The sequence below is a fragment of the Carcharodon carcharias genome, chromosome 12 (assembly GCF_017639515.1).
Source record: "Carcharodon carcharias isolate sCarCar2 chromosome 12, sCarCar2.pri, whole genome shotgun sequence".
Classification (NCBI taxonomy): domain Eukaryota; kingdom Metazoa; phylum Chordata; class Chondrichthyes; order Lamniformes; family Lamnidae; genus Carcharodon; species Carcharodon carcharias.
In genome coordinates this window covers 110,770,197-110,790,255 of record NC_054478.1, presented here as the reverse complement: position 1 = coordinate 110,790,255, position 20,059 = coordinate 110,770,197, and the positions used below count along the sequence as shown (strand labels likewise).

General features: G+C 42.0%; 1 protein-coding gene across 9 annotated transcripts in view; it reads left to right on the top strand.

Annotated features, from left to right (window-relative positions):
- The window catches only part of LOC121284866 (diacylglycerol kinase beta), a 695,944-nt gene that overhangs the window by 423,508 nt on the left and 252,377 nt on the right, over positions 1-20,059 (top strand). For all 9 annotated transcript variants that reach the window (XM_041200699.1, XM_041200700.1, XM_041200703.1 and 6 more), the window contains 2 exons: positions 945-1,018; positions 6,031-6,105. In XM_041200699.1, coding sequence (XP_041056633.1) covers positions 945-1,018; positions 6,031-6,105 — 149 coding nt within the window. The remainder of the gene's footprint in view (positions 1-944; positions 1,019-6,030; positions 6,106-20,059) is intronic.

Genomic DNA, 20,059 nt, shown 5'->3' with positions numbered 1-20,059 from the left:
TCTGGGGGGAGTTGTGCAGGAGTGAGCGCAGGCGGGCGTGCAGCTGATCGGCGCCCCTGATCGGCTGGGCACCAATTAAGGCCCACCCAGTGTGAAGTGCGCCCGGAAGCGCTGAGCTCTGGAGGCATGTGCATGAAAGAGCACAGAAATCTCCTTGAGGCACAGAGCTGCCTCAGGGCGATTAGTTTTACCTATAAAACAAAGATTAAAGGGAGAAAAAAATTTTAAGGACACGTCCCCTCGTGAAACTGTTACATGAGTTGGGACATGTCCATGAATGTTAATACAAATTCTTCCAACACTTTAAAAACGTTCATGAAACCTCATCCCGCCTGTGGATGAGGTTCCATGATAAATGCGAAGGCCGCTGGGGATCTTCGCCTGCCTGCCAACCTTAATGTTGGGCAGGTAGCTCAGGTCAATGTTTTAATTGATTGTTAATAGGCCTTAATTGGCCGAGTTGGCTGCACACCCGTTGAACTGAAAATCTGAATGACGCACGGTGATGTCGGGACGCACGCCCAACGTCACCCCGCATCACTTTATGCCTCAGCGAGCGGGCCCCGCCCCCACTCGCTGAGCTGAAGATTCTACCCATAAAGTAGGAAATTTATGGAAAATATTGCACAATTACCTCTGACAACTTGTGAATGCTATACACTCATCAACATTGTTTTAATGTGTTTTTAATCTTTAATTGCATTTATTTTCAATGGCTATGTTCACAACATATGGTTATAGTTATGATCAAAGAGCAGAATATCTTCTATAACTCAGTGAGCACTGGGGATGAAGTCTCTAGCCAGAAGTGGTTAATCATAATAAAAGTTTATTACTTTTGGAAATATGAATATACCCAAAGTTAAATGGCACCCACTTGACAAACTGATACAGTGCATGTTTGTTATCAGAACTTCATATTTATTAGGACATTTATTTTACAGATTACATCAGTGCCTGGAACACATCCACTTCTCGTGTTTGTGAATCCCAAAAGTGGTGGAAGACAAGGGGAAAGGTAAATGAGAAAAATATCAGATTAGAAGAGCCTTTGTGCCCTGGTGAAACATAATTTTGTTTGTGGTTCATAATATCTGGTAACTCCTGTGAAGTACTACATAAAGGAAAATCTCTTTGACATAATAAAACACTCTGCACGGAAAAATTTCCTCCATCCACTTTGCAGCTAAACAGAATAATGTTTTTGAGATTAGTTCACAGTTCGATGAAAATCTGACCTTCCACTTTTGATATAGAAGCAACATAATAGATCGTAAAATAGTAGAAATAAATAATTTAACCTTACTGCACACTTACAACATTTTTCTATAGCTAGTAAAAGCAGTCATTTCAGCTTAACTACAGGAAAGTGTCTCCAAATGATTTTTGATGAATACATAATGGCCTGTGTTTTGCAGTAAGAATAACTGTGAAGTTATCAGTGTTAGCCATTATTAGAGTAAATCAAACAGCTTCTAGCAACCACACGTGTACATTTAAATGTGGAAGTCAGGGAGGTGCTATCTTGAGTTGCCCTGCTACTCCAGAAACTTCGCAATAACTGTCTCATTGAGAGACTCAGCATTGAAACATGAGCAGCGATGTGAAGTGGAGGCTGCTTACATGATAAATACCCATTAAACCTGACAGAAAATGCTAGGGCTTGTCCATTCCAGTCTAAATTAATTTTAACTGCATGATATGTGTTAATTACTAACAAACACACTCTGGCACTGGAAATTTGCTTTTGGAAGTCTGGCATGTCATCCCTTCAGATTTTAGTTACTGTTGAAGATTTTAAAGAATTTAAATAAAAAGTTTTATTTTTCTTTGTTTCTTTTATCTCTCTCTTAATCCCGCCTTTTTTTTCCCTGTCTTTATTTTGCTTTCTGCACATGATTTGGCATTGAATTAAATATTCTAAATTACACTTCTTGATCTAGATTCTGCAGGTCTCATTAAAGATTCTTCAGTCTGATTGGTTAAGGAGATATGCAGTTGCTTGGTGTGTTCACAGAAGCCTCAGATCCCCTGTTAAGAGCACTGTGCAGTTTTGGATTTCTAATTGGTGCAGTTTCCAGTGCAAAAATCCATAGTATGTGAACAAGTGTAGGTATAGTTAATGGCTAGTGCCATTCATTTGACACTGACTGCAAAATCCAGGCTTCAATTTCAGATGCTAGAGCTCTGATTTTAACTTTGAATACCCAGTAGGAAAAGGGCAGGTGAGCATTTCAGCAGTATTCGGCCGTATTTGAATTAAGTCTTAAATCCACAATCCTCTGATTCAGGTGAGAGCATTGCATCTGAAGCAAGACTGAAAGCAAACATCACCCAACTCAACACCTGCCTCAGCTCATAAGACCATAAGACATAGGAGCAGAAATTAAGCCATTCGGCCCATCACGTCTGCTCCGCCATTCAGTCATGGCTGATAAGTTTCTCAACCCCATTCTCCCGCCTTCTCCCCGTAACCTTTGATCTCCTTACCAATCAAGAATCTATCTATCTCAGTCTTAAATACACTCAATGACCTGGCCTCCAAAGCCTTCTGTGGGAATGAATTCCATAGATTCACCACTCATGTACCTGCTGAAATCCTCATCTCCGCCTTTCCTACCTCTAGACTTCAGCAACCCACTCCCAACCAATCTCCTACATTCTGCCTTTTGAAATTCTGCCATTAGTCAAAACTCTGCTGCCTATATCCTTACTCACAGAGGCCCAGCTTCTCGTCCCCGGGTCGGATTCGCTGAGTTGGGAGATTTCCCGGCTCAGTTAACCCAACCTTTAAAAATGATCACTGCAGGTGCAATTTTCAGTTGAGGGAGTGAGGTAAAATAGAAGTCAGGGTGGGTGGCCCTGCACTGTCTTGAAATAAATAAAAAATAATAATAAAACAAAAACACCCCTTCAGCTTCCACCCCACACTGCGCCCCCCCCCCAATCTCACAAACTCCCAATGCCCCACCCATGCCCTACATATGCCCATACCAACTTAGTGCCCCTCTACCCACTCCCCATGGCCCCTCACACCCTGTGCCAACTTAGTGCCAACTCATACCAATGCATGCCCCACCACCATTTCCCCCCAAGCCAACTAGTATCCTTGGATAGTTCCTTGACAGGTTGGGCACTTCCTGGACAACGTTGACAGCTTTGAGACTTCCTGGATATCTTTGACAACTTTAACAGATTTGAGGCTTCTTGGATATCTTTGACAGGTTTGACAGCTGGTCATGTGGGGTGGTGGTGGGGTAGTGGTGTAACTGGACAGGTAATCCAGAGACCCAGCATAATGCTCCAGCGACCTGGGTTCGAATCCCATCACGGCAGATGGTAGAATTTGAAATCAATAAAAATCTGGAATTAAAAGTCTAATGAAGACCATGAAACCATTGTTGATTATCGTAAAAATCCATCTGGTTCACCAATGTCATTTAGGGAAGGAAACCTGCTGCCCTTACCTGGTCTGGCATATGTGTGACTTCAGACCCACAGCTTAAATGCTCACTGAAATGGCCTAGCAAGCCACCCCGTTCAAGGGCAGTTAGGGTTGGGCAATAAATGCTGACCTAGCCAACGACGCCCACATCCCATGAACAAGTAAACAAAAAATCCCTGGACAGCTGGGCAGCTCCTGGACATTTGCTGGACAGCTGGGCTGTCCCTTGACAGCTGTGCAGTTCCAATGAGTTTGTGCATAAAAAGTTCACTTTTAACTATCCCAAAGGGTGCCTTACCTCTCCCAAAAGTGTCCCGGGACCCTATCTAAAGGGATACCTTACCTCTCCAAAGGGTTTCCCTGGCTATCATTAAGAATCTTACCTGTTCTAATCTGCAAACTCTGGATTCCACACATTTGTTCTTCCAAAATTCCACGTCATTGGAGGTACCTGGTGATTTAAATGGCCAGCTTCCTCCTCGAATCCCGCATGTGTGAACCCCAGTCTGACTCCATTTGTGCCCCTGCAAAGATGGGAAATTCCGGATCTGGGGCGGGTCTTAGAATTTTTGGCCATTTTAGGGATTTTCGCAATGACAGTGAGGCTTTGTCATGGCGAAAATTTGGGCCAAAGTCCTGTTCACCTATCACCTGTGCTTACTGAACAATGTTGGCTCCTGGTTAAGCAACACACAATTTTATCATTCTTGTTTTCAAATCCCTCAATCCCCTCTCTCTTCCTTACCTCTGTAATCTCCTCCAGCCCCAAAGCCTCCAAGGTAGTTATGCTTATCTAAATCCGGCCCCTTCAGCATCCCGATTTTAATCCGCCCACAATTCGGTACCAACAACATGGAGAGCTCAGGTATTGAGGTTCTATGCTCAGACTTTCAGGAGCTAGGGAGGAAGTTAAAAAATAGGACATCGAAGGTGATAATCTCTGGATTATTCCCAGTGCTGTGTGTTAACGAAAATTAAAAATAAGAAAATGGGGTATGGGAGGAATTGATGCGTGGCTTGAGGCATGGTGCAGGGGGGAGGACTTCAGATTCTTGGTGCATTGGAACAGGTTCTGGGACGGGAGCACTTCATCAAAAGAGACAGTTGCATCTCAAAATGACTGGGACCAATGTCTTCATGGGGTGGTTCACTCGTGTGGTTGGGGAGGGAATTGAACTAAATTGCAGGGGGGTGCACACCAGCTTATAGAAATAAAACAGAGGAATGAGGTGCATTAAGGAGTGTGTTGGGTAGTGCTAGAGAAGGAAGTAGTACCCATATTAGTTAAGAGCAGACTAAGAAGAACTGTGAGGAGTTCAAAGACAGGTTTACAATACTTAGATGGAATATAAATTCCCTCCCCTGAGTTTGGAGGCGGGGAGGGTGGCATTTAATCAGGAGGGGTGGGTGTTGTGTGAGGACCCATTAGAGGCCCTGGTTAAGTCTGGGGTGGGAAGGTGCCCTGCTGTCAACTGAGTTACTGAAGTAGGCAATTAATGCCCATTCAAGGGCCTCACCCCACCCTCACTTATATTCAACCAGCACCAGGTGAGGTGGTCACCATGCAGGGAGCCTGAAAAGCAAACTCTGTCAGCACTGCTTGCATTCTCCCAGGGCGTTGGGGATGGGGGGTAGTGGGGATGTTTTCAGACTAGATGATGGTAGCTGGTAGTGTTCCCAAGGGTCAATGCTCAGACTCTTACTTTTCTGAAACATATAGATATATATGATATATATTATAAAGCTCTGATTAAGCCACATCTAGTGTATTGTGAGTTCTGATCACCACACTTTAGGAAGGATGCAAGGTTCTTTGGAGGGTGCAGAGGAGATTTACCAGAATAGTTCCAGGGATGAGGGAACTTAGCTGCAAGGTTAGTTAAGGTTGAGGAGCAAGGGAGTTTGAAGAGCGATTTGATAAAAGTGTACAAGATTATGACAGGATTAGATAAGGTCAGCAAAGGAAAGCTGTTCTCAGCTGATTGTGCAAGGGCTAGGGGACACAGATCTAAAACTTTGGGCAAGAGATGCAATGAGGAAGTGAAGAGGAATTTTTTATCGCAGTGTGTTAATGACCTAGAACTCTTTGGCTACAATTAGCAATTTCAAAAGGAAATTGGATAGGCACTTGTGGGAAATAAATTTGCAGGGCAATGGGGAAAAGAGTGAGGGAATGGGACTGACTGGATTGCTTTACAGAGAATCAGCATAGTTTTGATGGGTTGATTTGCCGCCTCCTGTGCGGTTATGACTCTGACATTGACGACTGAGCCTTTAGCTGTCTAGGCCCTAAGCTCTGGAATTCTCTACCCCAAAGCCCCTGCCTCACTACCTCTCTTTCCTCCTTTAAGATGCTCTGTAAAACCTACTTCTGTGACCCAGCTTTTGGACATCTGCCCTAATATGTGGCTTGATGTCAAATATTGCTTTATAATGCTCCTATGAAGTGCTCTGGAACTTTTTATGTTAAAGGTGCTACACGAATAAAAGTTGGTGTTGTACCTAGGATGAAATATATAGATTGCATGCAAAATGCTTTGTTTCTTGAAAATTAAGAATAATTTCCGTTGTACTCTTTTTGATAGAGTTCTCCGAAAATTTCAATATCTCCTCAACCCAAGACAAATTTATAATCTTGACAGAGGAGGACCTGTGCCAGGGTAAGTGTGTAATATTTTAAACAATGGATAATACTTATGCATTATGTTTTTTTTCCATTTATGGAGGAAGCTACTACAGGAAATGTTAAGACCAAAAGCTCGATTGATACTGTTAATCTGCCTCAGATCAGCCAATTCCACATAGATGAGAGGTCAAATCTGAGATGCTCCTAGTTTATATGTCTCAGTGTTATCTAATTCACTATTCAGTACATGAAAAATAAATATTCAGGAGTATCGATAGAATGCAGAAACATAATTTATTATTGGAGTGGCAGATGTTAACACTTATGTGTTTGTCTAATAAACTTTGAGACAAAAGTTTAGTTGCTGTTAAGTTTGTTTGAGTCAGGTTCGACAATCTGGTTTGCATTAAGATGGAAACAGAAGAAATAAGATTGGTTATACAGTGCTATCACAGAAATAGTTTATACATAGTACAGCATATTTTCATGATTTCCATGATGATGATTTGATAACCATGGGATATTGTTGGGATATAAAAACTGATTGATCTTAAACAGCAAAAAATTGACTTGGGTTATAGTCAGGTTATGTTGGGATCACCATAGCAGCAAAACAAAATTAAAATATAATCATTTAATAACAGAGCATCCAACCCTTACATAGTTAACATTCAATTTATTGAAAAATCTGATCATCACCCTTTTACCTGTATTTGAAACTATAGAATGAAAGATTTCTGTATGTCTCATATAATTGTGTTCTATGCCATTTTGTCAGATATACCCATTACCTCTTTTGTTTTTCAATATAACAATAGTGAAGCAAATTACAATGGAGCAAAGTCCTAAGATTTAACGTTAGTTCATTTACAGCAATATTTTATTATAGATCTTTGATAGAGTTTCTTTTTAAAAGCAGCAAGTGCTAGAAGCACTCAGCAAGTTAAGCAGCATCTATGGAGAGAGAAACAGAGTTATGGCCCAGATTTTCATGCCTTTGTCCATGTCAGAATGGAGGTGAGAGGACATAAAAGTGGAAGGTGGGACTCAAATCTGGGATTTTTGCGCCTATTCCAGTGTGGGCTATTTTTGGCACTGGCATAAGAATGCAGGTACTGAGCCTATACTCAACAATCCTGCCTCTGCCTACTCGTTTGGGCAGGTGGGCATTTTGAATCCTCTGCTATTTTTATGGAGTCTGGCCTGTTTTGTGAGATGTGGTCACGGAACCTCAGAGGGTCATGATCAGGTGGGGAACCAAAAAATTCACTTGTTTCTGGAATTCGTTCATTGACTACCTTCGAAATATAGATTTTTTCCCCCCAGTTACCAGAATTAGAGGCAGTATTGTAACATAGATGTGTTTTTACTGCAGTGATTAATTATAGGGCTCTGTTCTGCAAAGGTAAGTTGACCATTACGTTGACCACCATTGTGTAAGTGTTGACATGCATTACAGTACTTTTCCCAATGGATCAAGTGCCATAATGCATTCAGAACTGTAGAAAAATGTGCTGGGAAACTTGCCTGTTGTGTTTTGGACTGAGATTTAAATGTCTAAAATTTAGTGTTAGCTTTGGAAAAAAATGATGCTGCTCTTGAAAGTTTAAAAAAAAAATCTAAGCACTGCCGTACTACATCAACTCACAGGCAACCTGCTTTGAAATGGAAATGAAACAGCAGTTGCAGCTTTTAAAAAATGGCCATCTGCTGTTTTGGTGAACTTCACTGTTGACATTTCCAAGGATTTGTTTTGATACCTGGGATTATTATAAATGCTTGGCTGAGTTTTAAAAGCTCCAGAACCATTTGTCCCAGCAGGGGGCTGTTTTCACATTTAGATTGACTGCTTTAAGAAGCTATGAAAAGATTATCTGACTTTGATGCTGAAAGTGGATAAGTGTTTGTTTTTACAATAGATTGGCCACATGAAGGGATTTACATCTTTTTGAGTGGGTTTGATGGATGAGGGTTTTTTTTCAGAACAAAGTCTCTTTGAATATGACAACTCCTTTCAGATTGTTAGAAGTTTATTTTTTAAATGTAATTTCAAAAATACTCCGAGGTCTGCCATGTAGTTACTGGGTGAGTGGCTATGGAGGATACATGGGAGATATGAGGGTTGTGAAAATCCAGCCCAAATTTTCAGTTGATAACCTTTCCAGCATAGGCACTATGGGTCAAATGGCCTCCTCCTGTGCTATTTCATGCTATGATTCTCTAAATAGGGTTTTGCCTATTTCAGCTGCACTGTTATGTTCTGCTCATGTTCTCATTGGTTGTAAACCATAAGTTTAATGTTTTTGTCTGGGTGCAAGAGTGTTAGGGATTATGACATTAAGATAGGGATCAGCTATGGCCTAATCGAATCTGGTACATGCTTGAGGGGCTGAATGGCCTTCTGTTCCTATTTAGCCAAATAGATGGATCAAGTAGTTTTATGTTAGCTCCAATCCGTCAATTTGGAATCCGGGTGTTAACCCCCGGAGTCCATACGATGAGTTGATATTGTTAGCTTGTATCAGTAATTAAATTTGGCTGAAAATGTGTGCGAGGTTTGAGACTTGGGTGTAAGGCTTGTTGCAGCTAAATGTGTGAAGGTGCAAGATATATAAGATATAAATGGCTGCTATGAATCCTAATTGATATTTAATATATGAGTCATAGTATGGTGCATATCCAGGTCCTCAAAGCTTGACCTCTTGCATTAACCTCCATGACTGCCTCAACCCACTGTCTTCTGAGCATGTGCCTGGATGGCTTCTTGGTCTACTGCGGGCATAGGCCTCCTTTGCACCTGTTCCATCAAGGCCTTGAGTGCAGCTTTGGAAAACTTTGGAGTTGGCTGTCTTCTATATTGTCTTCCCATGTCAGATTAAGCTTGCAAAGGACTCCCTGCATGTGCTCCAGCCACAATGCACCACCCCTTTAAGAAGTGAAGACTAGCTTTAAACAGCAAGCTAGCTTTAAGTGGTAGTAACCACTCACGTTACTGGCCTTTTGCTCAAACTCCAGCCAATCAACAGCGCAGTTCATGCTAGCTGGATACTGCAATCATGCAAAACAGTAGGCAGCGAAAACTTAGTGTGGTACCTGCATTGCAATCAATTGGTGTGGGTTAGTTACAAGCACTGTGCCTTGTTTCGGGGGCATCAATTTTTACCCCCAGACCATTTGATAACAGTAATAAGGCAGTGGCAACTAAATCCACATCGAGGAAAAATGGTAAAAAGTTATAACCGAAGACACTATAAATGCAGAAAATATTTATAATAAGGTAGATGAATTAATGGTAGAAAGAGATGAATACATTTGATCTAATAGCCATTATTGAAATTTGGTTGCGGGGTAACCCAAGATTGGAAACCAAATATGCTAGGGTGCTTGATAGGCAAAAGGTCATCAAAATGGACAAGGAGGAAAGGTAGCTCTGAAAATAAAGAAAGAGAAAAAGGTAGTAGTGAGAGGATCTGAACCCAGAAAATCTGGATGTTGAATCAATAAGAGTGGACCTACAAAATAACAAAGGGCAGAAAACATTAGTGGAAGTAGTTTATAGGCCACTTTACAGTAATCATAGTGGGCAGAATTTTCCCCCCGCTGGGGGGTAAGTTGAAGAGCGGATGCATGGAGGCATGCCTCCGATTGCTGACCCTGATCGGGGGCGTGCCGCCATTCTACTTGGGCGGGCCAATTAAGGCCCACCCAGCGTGACATCCGCACAGAAGCGCTATGTGCTCCCTGGGCCGGGGGGGGGAGGAATCCCTAAACCCAAGAGTGCGCTCTTTCACACATGCACACGAAAGAGCACCCCCCTTTCCCTGAGGCTAAGTGCTGCCTCGCAGATCGGCTCTACAGTAAAAGAAAAAGTTAAAAATAGAAAAAAAAATTCCCTGACATGTCCCCTCACTGTCACATGAGTTGAGACATGTCCATCACTTTTAAATTCAGTTTAATTACATTTTTTAAAACCTACATGAAACCTCATCCTGCCCGTGGATGAGGTTTCATGCTTTTTCTAATGTCCACCAGGGCTCCTAGCCTGCCTGCCAACCTTAAGATTGGACGGGCAGATCCATTAATTACTTCAATGACTCTGCCAATGGCCTCGATTGGCCATTGACAAGTCAGCAGACGCACAGCCTACTTGAAAATTTAAATGGGGCACGATGACATCGGGAGTTCCGCCCAACGTCACCGCGCATCATTTTGTGTGTCGGCGAGCGGGCCACGCCCCCTGCTCACCGACTGGAAAACCCTGGCCATAGTGTTAGACAGACTTTAAATCGGAAAATTAGAGGAGCATGTAACAAGGGTAATACAATATCCTGGGAACTTTAATCTTCATATTGTCTGGGTAAACAAAACTGGCAAAAGTAGCTTGGAGGCTGAATTCATGGATTATATTTGAGGCAAACTTCTAGAACAATATATTGAGGAATCAACTATGGAACAGCTCTTTTAGATCTAGTATTGTGTAGCGAGACAAGGTTAATTATTACTTCTACGGTAATGGAAACTCTGTGGAAGAATAATCACAGGATATGATTTCATACTAAGCTTGAGAATGATGTGGTTAAGTATAAAACTAGGGCCTTAAATTTAAACAAAGCCAATAATGAAGATACAAGGGGTATGTTGCCTGAGGTAGATTTGGAAATTAGATTGAAAGTTATTAGATCTAAAGATAAGCAATGGGAAACCTTTAAAGAAATAATTCATAATTCCCATGAATATACATTCCCTTGAGGAATAAAATCTCCACTGGAAAAATAACACAACCATGGCTAGAGATTTAAAGAAGTGGATTAAAAGAAGTTTACAATGTTGCCAAAAAGAGTAGTACCCCTGAAGATTGGTAAGGTTTTTTAAAATCAGCAAATAGCAAAATCAGCAAATGAGAGAGAGCAAATGGAATATGAGAGTAAATTGGCAAAAAATATAGAAACATCATGTAAGAGCTTTTGCAAGTGTGTAAAAACAAAGATTAGTGAAAGTAAACATGCATCCCTTAGAGGCAGAGACAGGGAAAATTTAATGGAGAATCAGAAAATGGCAGAGACTTTAAACAAATTCTTTGGCCCAGACTTTTGTGGACGCAGGTCCACTGAAGAGCCTTTAACAATGACAGGCAGGACCCAATTCTGGAATCCCACATCCACTCCAATTTCTGGCAATTTTTGCCAGTTGTTGGGGGGAAGTCAGGGTCTTGGTACTGTGCCTGCATCCTGCACTCTCAACCTGTATTTTGGGGGGTTTTTTCATGATCATTTCAAACACTTTTTATTGCCCTTAAATGGCTCATTGGGTTGGCACATAGTGCATACTACGTGAATGGTATCATATCTTCCCCACACTCCCCCACACAATTTTCATGGAGTCCGGCCAACTTCTTGAGGACCCCTGGTTCACAGCTCCTCAGAGGAGTTATAAACCATAGCCTGGATTTGGAAACCCTTTGATGGGTAAGTTTAAAGATCTTACCCATGCCCACCCATACTCCATGCTGCCCCCATGCCCCCTCCTATCCCCTTTGTTCCCTCTTCTCCCCATTCCCCTTCCATGGCTAGACATCTGTTGAGCCAGATGACCTTGTTATGAATGCTTGGCTGTGCTCCAAGACACTCTGATATAATCAGCTTAGTAGAGGGTCTGAAAATACATCTTAAGGGGGAATGTTAGCTTTGATTGACATCTTTATAAGGTGATAGTAAGTTATTTTTTTCTTTGTGGTGTTTCAATGTCTATTTATTTGGACAAGATTCGGTGGTATAAAGTAGGAAAAAACTTCTGCTATTGATGCTATGAATGGCTGTGTCTGATTAGCACTTTTGTTGTAAAAGCAGCGGTCTGTTTTAAAAGAGATTTCTTGTGTATATTTTTGGGGGGGTTTTCCCATGAGCATTTGCTATTGTTGTATGGTTCATTGGTTCTATACATTGTGCATAGAAGATGCAAGGAGCATGGAGATAATGGAAGGCATATAAGGGGGCATGAAGAGGGCATGGGGGATATGATGGGGCATGGAGAGGACGTGGGGGTGGCTGGGGGAGGTGAGGGCATGTGAGGGTTAGAAGGCTGAAAAGCCTTTAAACCAAAGTCCCAAAGAACCGAGATGGGCCTTCTAACCAGCCTGCCTCAGCACTCACACACCTCCATGGCCCCTCCAAACTAGCTCTGGAGGTAGCCGGCCTGACTCTGTCCCACCCCAGCCTCTCTGGAATGAAAGTTCGGCAGGTGGGCACATAATTAAAGGAGACAGGCCTGCCAAGTTGAGAAGTTTTCCAATTCGACCTTCCTACCGCCTCCACAAAAATCCGGCCCTTTGTGTCCCTCTACACAATAGAGAAAGCACCAGAAATTGTGCGGAATGAAGAACCTAATGTGGATGAGGAAATTTAAAATAATTAATATTAGTAATGAGGAAATGGTAGAAAAGTCAAAAAACTAAGAGTTGACAAATCCCCTGCTCTGATGGCCTACACCTAGGCTTTTTAAAGCACTGGCTACCGAAATAAAAGATGTATTGGTTTTGATCTTTCAGAATTCCTTGGGTTCTAGAATGATTGGAAGGTAGTAAATATCCCGACCATTTAATAAAACAGGGAAAGAGAAAACAAGGAACTATAGGCCAGTTAGCCTGATATCTGTAGTGGGGAAAATCCTAGAATCTATTATTTGGAAAATTGCAAAATGATTCGGCAGTCAGCTCTGTTTTATGGAAAGGTAATTGTGTTTGACAAATATAATTGCACTTGACAAATATATTTAAGTTTTTAGAGGTTGTAATTATCAGGGTAAATAAGGGGGAACCAGTGAATGTAGTATATTTGGGACAGAATCTTCTGTTCTGTAAAATGACGTGCCATGACTTCAGGCATGCATCCCAATGACACCGCGCATCATTCTGATCATCCATTCGGCAGGCATGCACCGGAGTCAGTTGCATGCCCACCGAACTGTCAAAGGCCTATAATGGCCATTAATGAACTAAGTAAAGCAATTGTCAGGGCTGTCCATACAACCTTAGGTTGGCGGGCAGGCGAAGAGCTCAGGCGGCCTTTGCATTTTCCACGGGCGGGATTGAGGTTTCATGAAGGGTTTATTAATTAAATAAAAATTTTAATGAAAATTCATAAACGTGTCCCAGTTCACGTGACACTGTCACAAGAGGGGACATGTCTGAATAATTTTATTTTTTTTATTTGTTCCATCTTTAACACTGAGCTTAATACCCCTGAAGCAGCTTTGTGCCTCAGGGAGATTTCTGCGCAACTCCGGTGCGCACCCGCCAAACGGAAGATCAGAATGATGCGCAGTGACATTGGGACACACACCCGCAAGTCATTTTGCAGAACAGAAGATTCTGCCCCAAATATACAACATTCACTGGTTCGCCCTTATCCACCCTGATAGTTACAACCTCAAAAACCTTAAATCTCCCCAAGAGAGCGCAGGCCCCGACTCTCCCTCTTCCCCCTGCCCACACAGGTAGCACTGAGCGCTACCGGGCATGTGTCATGCCCATGTAAAATGGCGCACAGCCAATCACAGGCGGCAATCGGCTCCGCACCCGCTCCTGACCAAGCTACCCGACGGGGAGAAAAATCTCCGCTTGGATTTTCAGAAGGCAGTCAATCAGGTGCCATACAGCAGGTTGTTACACAAGATTAGGGCTCATAGAATTGGGATTATGTGTTGGCATGAACTGAGGATTGGTTAACAGGCAGAACAGGAAAAAACAGGGTCATTTTCAGCATTGTAGGGCCTAATTAGTGGAATTCTGCAAGGGTCAGTGCTTGAGGCTGAACTACTTACAATCTGCATCAGTGACTTACAGGAGGGGACCAAGCTGAGAGGGTGTTTCCCTACAGGCTCAAGTCTCCGGATAAGGGATCAGCCAATTTGGACTGAAATAAGGAAAAGCTTCTTCACTTAGAAGGTTGCGAATCTTTGGAATTTTCTAATCCAGAGGGCTGTGGGTATTAAGTCAATTAAATCTATTCAAGACAGAGATCGATAGATTTTTGGGCACAAAGGGAATCAAGAGAAATGTAGGTAAGAGCAGGAAAGTGAAATTGCTGTAGCAATTCAACTGTGATCTTGTTGAATGGCAGAGCAGGCTTGGGGGCCATGTGGCCTACTCTTACTCCTATTTCTTATGTTCTTATCTACTGATTAATGTTCTCTTAAAATTTGGTTGAATGTGGCCAGTTTTTCTTTAAATGTGCAGCAACTTTGAACTTTTCTGCACTGCTGTACATCCTCAGTATTTATCACAGGAAAAGACTTTGCAGTACCTTCCAGGCTGCTGCACAGCCACACTTAGCCATAACTTAACAGGAACATTGGTACTGCTGAGTAATTTTCATGATTTCAAGCACTGTAGACCTCAAGCATTTTAAAATTACCCACAACATGAGAGAGCATTAGAGTCAAACCAAGTCCTACCATCTCTGTTTCTTGAAGCTGCATGCAGATCCGGCTGAATCTGATATTGTGTGCTTAAGCCATTTATGATATGGTATATATAATTTATGAAATTCATTACCATGTTTTTTTGTCAAGTATAGCACTTTTGATGAGTGATTCATAAGATAAATACAGGTACAGTACCTCAAATCCAGGTGTCTGAAAGCCAGACTTTTTTTTTTAAAGTGAACGCTTCCATGCAGTATCACGCGCCTGTCATGTCCCGCACTTCAAGTGGTCAGAGTGACCTTTGACCCTACTGGACCCAGCTCGGCCTGGACTGAACAGAGCCTTAGTTGAAACATGTTCCAGTCTCACCATTAGAGCCCTGCTGCCGGTAGCACTGGTTAATGAGGAGCACACTAGATGTTTGGTTTGAGTGCACTGGATAGCTTTGAGTGCACTATCAAATTTGATGTTGAATTCATTCCAAATTAGAGCTTTTAGTGTCAAACTGTAATTGAGAGCATTGAGTATACTTGAAAGCAAAAATGATGAAATTTTCAGGTAAGAAATATTGATACCTCCCTCCACTAACTAGTACTACTGGCAAACCAGCAGTATCCCCTGTTAGTGACAGGTAAGCAGCACCTATAACCACCCATGGAAACTATATCTTACATGACCGTTAGAACGAACAGAAGCAACATAGCAGAGGGAAACAGTTAGACCCTAGGGCTAAACAAGCCTCAAAAGGGAAGGATAAGCACACTCAAGGACAGACAGACATGTTGCAATATGCATGAGGCTGAAGCCAGTCATCACCTTGCCTCCAAAAACCAGCAAGATTCAAAATCTGGTACAGATTCTGTCCCATGGCTGCCAGTTTGGAGAGACACTATAAGATGTCAGCAATGGCTCAGTAATGCCACTATTCCCTACCCAAAAATGTTAACATCATTTTTGCTTTCAAGTCTTCTCAATGCTCTCAATTACAGTTTGATATCAGAAGTTCTAATTTGGAATGAATTTCACATCAAATTTGATGGTGCGCTCAAAGCTATCCAGTGCACTCAAACCTATATCCAGCGTGCTCAAAGCATTCAAATGCACTCAGCAATCTGCATTGAAAAATACAAGGAAATTAATTATTTAAATAATACCTGAATTTATTCAGTTTTTCATTTTATCCAAAAATTCTGTTCTGCTATACAGTACATGCATGAGAGCACCACCTGATCCCCAGCAGTTCTTAATTCATTTCAATCTCAGAATCTATACTTGCCACCCACCCATCCGCTCCCCGTGCACCCCCCCTCTCTCTCTCTCTCTCCTCCCCACCGCACCCCCCCCCCCAGGTCTCAGGGTCTAAACCCTCCCCTCTCTTCTCCCCCTCCCTCCAGCCTCCAAACTCTTCCCTTCCCTCCAGCCTCCAAAATCTTGCCCCCACCCCTTCCATGACGAACTTCCCCCACTCCTCCCGCCAGGCCTCAGGCTTCACCAATCTCCCAGGCCTCGAGCCTCACTGACCTTTGGGGCCTCCCAACCTCTCTCAACTCACCTGCATGCACCCGTTTCCACCCCCCCCCGCAAAAAAAACCTGGACTTCCCAGGGGCAAGGGTTGTGCTATACAAGTTATATGTTATAAAGAAAAACATAAAAATACTCATCAAAACAAGATCTGCTTTTTCTAAAGTTAGCTCAGTTTTACGATAATTGAAGCTATCGAAATGCAGAAATATGGAAAATAAACTCTGTTTTTGGTATCTGAATGCTTAAATGATGTTGCTAATCGCAAATGTTTGAGTGCTGGGGGTTGGGGCAGTTGATAACTTTGATGTCAGTTATGGTACATATAATATTAAATGATCGCTAAGTGTTTGGTTTTGAGCACAATTGATATAAAATGAGTGCAAATGAACGCTGTTGGACACAAATGATGTCAAACTGTTCAGGTAGGGCACCACCTCTGAGTCAGAACGTTGTGGGTCAAGGCTTGAGTGAATAATTTAGGCTGGCATATCATTATTGCAGAGATGGAGGTGCCATCTTTCAGACGAGATGTTAGACCAAGGCCCCAGCTACTGTCTCAGGTGGATGTTAAAGAACCTACAGCTCTATTTTGAAGAAGAGCAAAGGAGTTCTGCCTGGTATCCTGGGCAATATTTATCTCTGAAGCTACTTGCACTAAAAAACAGATTATCTTGTCATCATCTCTTGCTGTTTGTGAGGACTGGCTGTGCTGTCATGACTTCAAGTATTTGATTGTCTGTTACGTGCTTTGGTACATCACAAGTTTGGGAACATTCCAAATCAATGCATTTTCTATCTTTCTTAAAAATTACATGGGAATATTATCCTGATAAGCTCATCATGTATCCATTTCATTATGGAGCCAAAAAGACTAAAAACAATAGCTCTATTTCGCTCAGCTGCTGGAAGGCTTTAGTTCAAGTGCAGTTTGGTTGGTTTAGTGAAAGGTGCTACTTTGAGTATCATTTGGAAATGGATGTTTGAGGCAGTATTTTAGCAACAAAGCCCAGCTTCCTTGGTCCACATCAAGGAAACTCTTAATCTTCCCATTTTTGTTCTCTAGTCATCTGTTTTACAAAAATAAAGCTGAACCAATATGAAATCTGTGGGAAGTCCTCTTTGTCCATCCAGGAGGTTAATTTGGTTTGATAAATTAAACTGGTTTTATGAGCAGAATACTAATTGACAAGGTAAGGACGGTTTTGGGTATAGAAAAGGAGTTAAATTCCCCAAAAATCGCAGCAAGTCAGAGACCCAACATGATCCAGTGTTTACCAAGCATTTGTGAAGATGCATGGGGAACCCCCATGGAGCTATAATTTAAATATATTAAGAGCCAATTTATGCAGACTTTCACTAATGTGAAACCGTTAAGAGCATAACATGAGAAATAGGAGCAGGAATAGGCCATTTGGCTTCTTGAACATGCTCTCTCATTCAGAAAGATCATGGCTGACCTGATTGTAGCCTTAACTCCAGTTTGCTGACTGACCCATAACCCTTGAAGATCAAAAAGCTGTCTAACTCAGCCCTGAATTCAATGACCCAACTTCCACTGCTCTCTAGGTAGAGAATTCCAAAGATTGACAACCCTCTAGGAGAAGATATTCCTCCACAGAAGATATTCCTTCCATCTTAAATGGGAGACTCATTATTTTTAAACTGTGTCCTCTAGTCCTAGATTTTCCCATAAGGGAAAACATCCCCTCGCCATCCTTCCTCTTGAGCCCCCTCAGAATCTTATTTGTTTCAGTAAGGTTCTCATTCTTCTAAACCCCAAATGAATATAGGCCAACACTGCTCAACCTTTCCTCATAAGATAATGCCTTCATCTCAGGAAGCAACCAAGTGTACCTTCTCTGAGCTGCCTCCACTGCAAGTATATCCCTCCTTAAATAAGCAGACTGTATGCAGTACTGTAAGTGTGGTCTCACCAATACCCTGTACAGCTGTAGCTAGACTTCCCTATTTTTATACTCCACCCCCCTTGCAATAAAGGCCACCATTCCATTTGCTTCCCTAATCATTTGCTGTACCTGCATAATTTTTTTTGTGATTCAAGTATGAGGGCACATACGTATCTCTGTACTGCCGCATTCTGCAGTCACTTTCTGTTTACATAATATTCTGTTTTTCTATTCTTCCCTCCAAAGTGGACAATGTAACATTTTGCCACATAATACTCCATCTGCTAAATTTTTTTCCCACTCACAACCCATCTACATCACTTTGCAGCTGCTTTGTGCTCTTCTCACAACTTGCTTTCCTACCTATCTTTGTATCATCAGAAATTTGGCTACTATGCACCTGCTCCTGATCACTAATGATATGCACTTCACTATGTGACAACCTAGCTTGGAGGCTCCACCAAGATGTGGATATTGGAGTTGGTCAGTGGCATGCCTGAATCATGTGACGGTGCTTCCTCAGAATGCAAGAACTTCTCTAAGGTCCACATGGTCATCTTCTGCTCCAGCACCTGTGACGCGCTTATTTTGAGTGATTTGGAGGAAAAATACCGCATTCAGGATTCTAACCTATAGCTTCCCTCTGCTAAGAGATTTCCCAGTGCCATTGATGCAGAGGATAGCCTGGTTACCTAAGAACTATTAACCTCTGTCATCTCCAAAACTGCACCCTGAGCTACAGTTTACTGATGGTATCATAGCTTTATGCTTGGAGAACAGACATTGACATCCTTTTTGTGGCAAAGTGCTACCTGAGCATTGTGTGCAAACCCTTTATTTACATACCAACCATGAGGTTGATAAATGAGGAACCCTGATGCCTACTTGGTTGCCATTAGAGGTGCTTTTCACTCATTAAAAGCCTAAGAAGTCCTATGAGACCTCTATATCCTGTTCAGCTAATGTCTTTGCCAAATGGAGAAAGTGATGAAGGCCTTGCAAATACCATATTTGTCACTTGTTTGATACAGGTTGCCTGGTGTAGTGCATGTTCCTGAAGTGGTTTAGAGGGTTCTGGTAGCATACAAGTTTTGTGTTATGGTAACTTTCAGTTCAGCAGAAACAGCTGTCCATGTTCCAGATGTTCTGCAGCAGGTGGTACAATGACAGCTTGTCTTGCAAAGGGAATGTGACAAAGGCAAGTCCCCTCTAACATGCCAAGGTGCAAAAGGAGGGATGTATAGATGCAACAGGCAGACAGAAAGCCTCAGATATCATTGAAACTGCATTTAGATTTGGTAACCTCTCATGAACCTAATCCTAATCTGAAGCATCCTGTACGTTCAAAATTTGGTAACAAATGTTCATTTTGTACATTGCAATTTATATGTCAAGCAGCAACATAATAGAAACGCAGAAGTAAAGCATTGGCAGCAGGAATAAACCCACAAAAATGGCAAAGATCCCAGCAAAAATAACTAATGGATGGAGTAAAGTACATTAAACTTGTGCCAGAAATGGCAAAAAAATCCCTAATGTTTAACAACTAACAGGTCCTTTAAGAACTCTACTTGATCAAGCCAGAATATAATATTTCCAGTGTATGCAGTCATCTAGAACGATCAATATGCTGTGACAATCCTTCACTTGCATGTGAGGAATTGCAGTGAAGGAACGCATTTAAAAAGTTTTTCAGTGAACATGAGAACAGTAGCATGACTTCATTTCTGCACCACAGTCAGGAATTGACTGTGATTTGGGCACAGTGCCATGAGCCTAATTTCCTGAGGTCTGTCCATTTCCTGTGAGGCTATGTACTGCTGGCAGTGCCTTGGAAAACTTGCTTCTATTTATTAGTGTTCTCAATTCCTCATTACATTTGGTAGTGAGCAATGTAATAAGAGATGCACATATGTTAAAACAGCTTGTGTCCATCCTACATCTAAAGTGTCCATCACAAGAAGTCCGAATGGATTCCTGAGGATATCTCTCACATTTCCAATTCCAATTCCTGCCATGTGCACCTCTTCCCTACCCAAGGGCCTCTGCTCATTCTCTTTACAGCAGTCTAACTTCAACAACAGTACTCTTCCCAAGAAAGGAACTAAGTAACTTTTATCCAAGAAACATGTCCA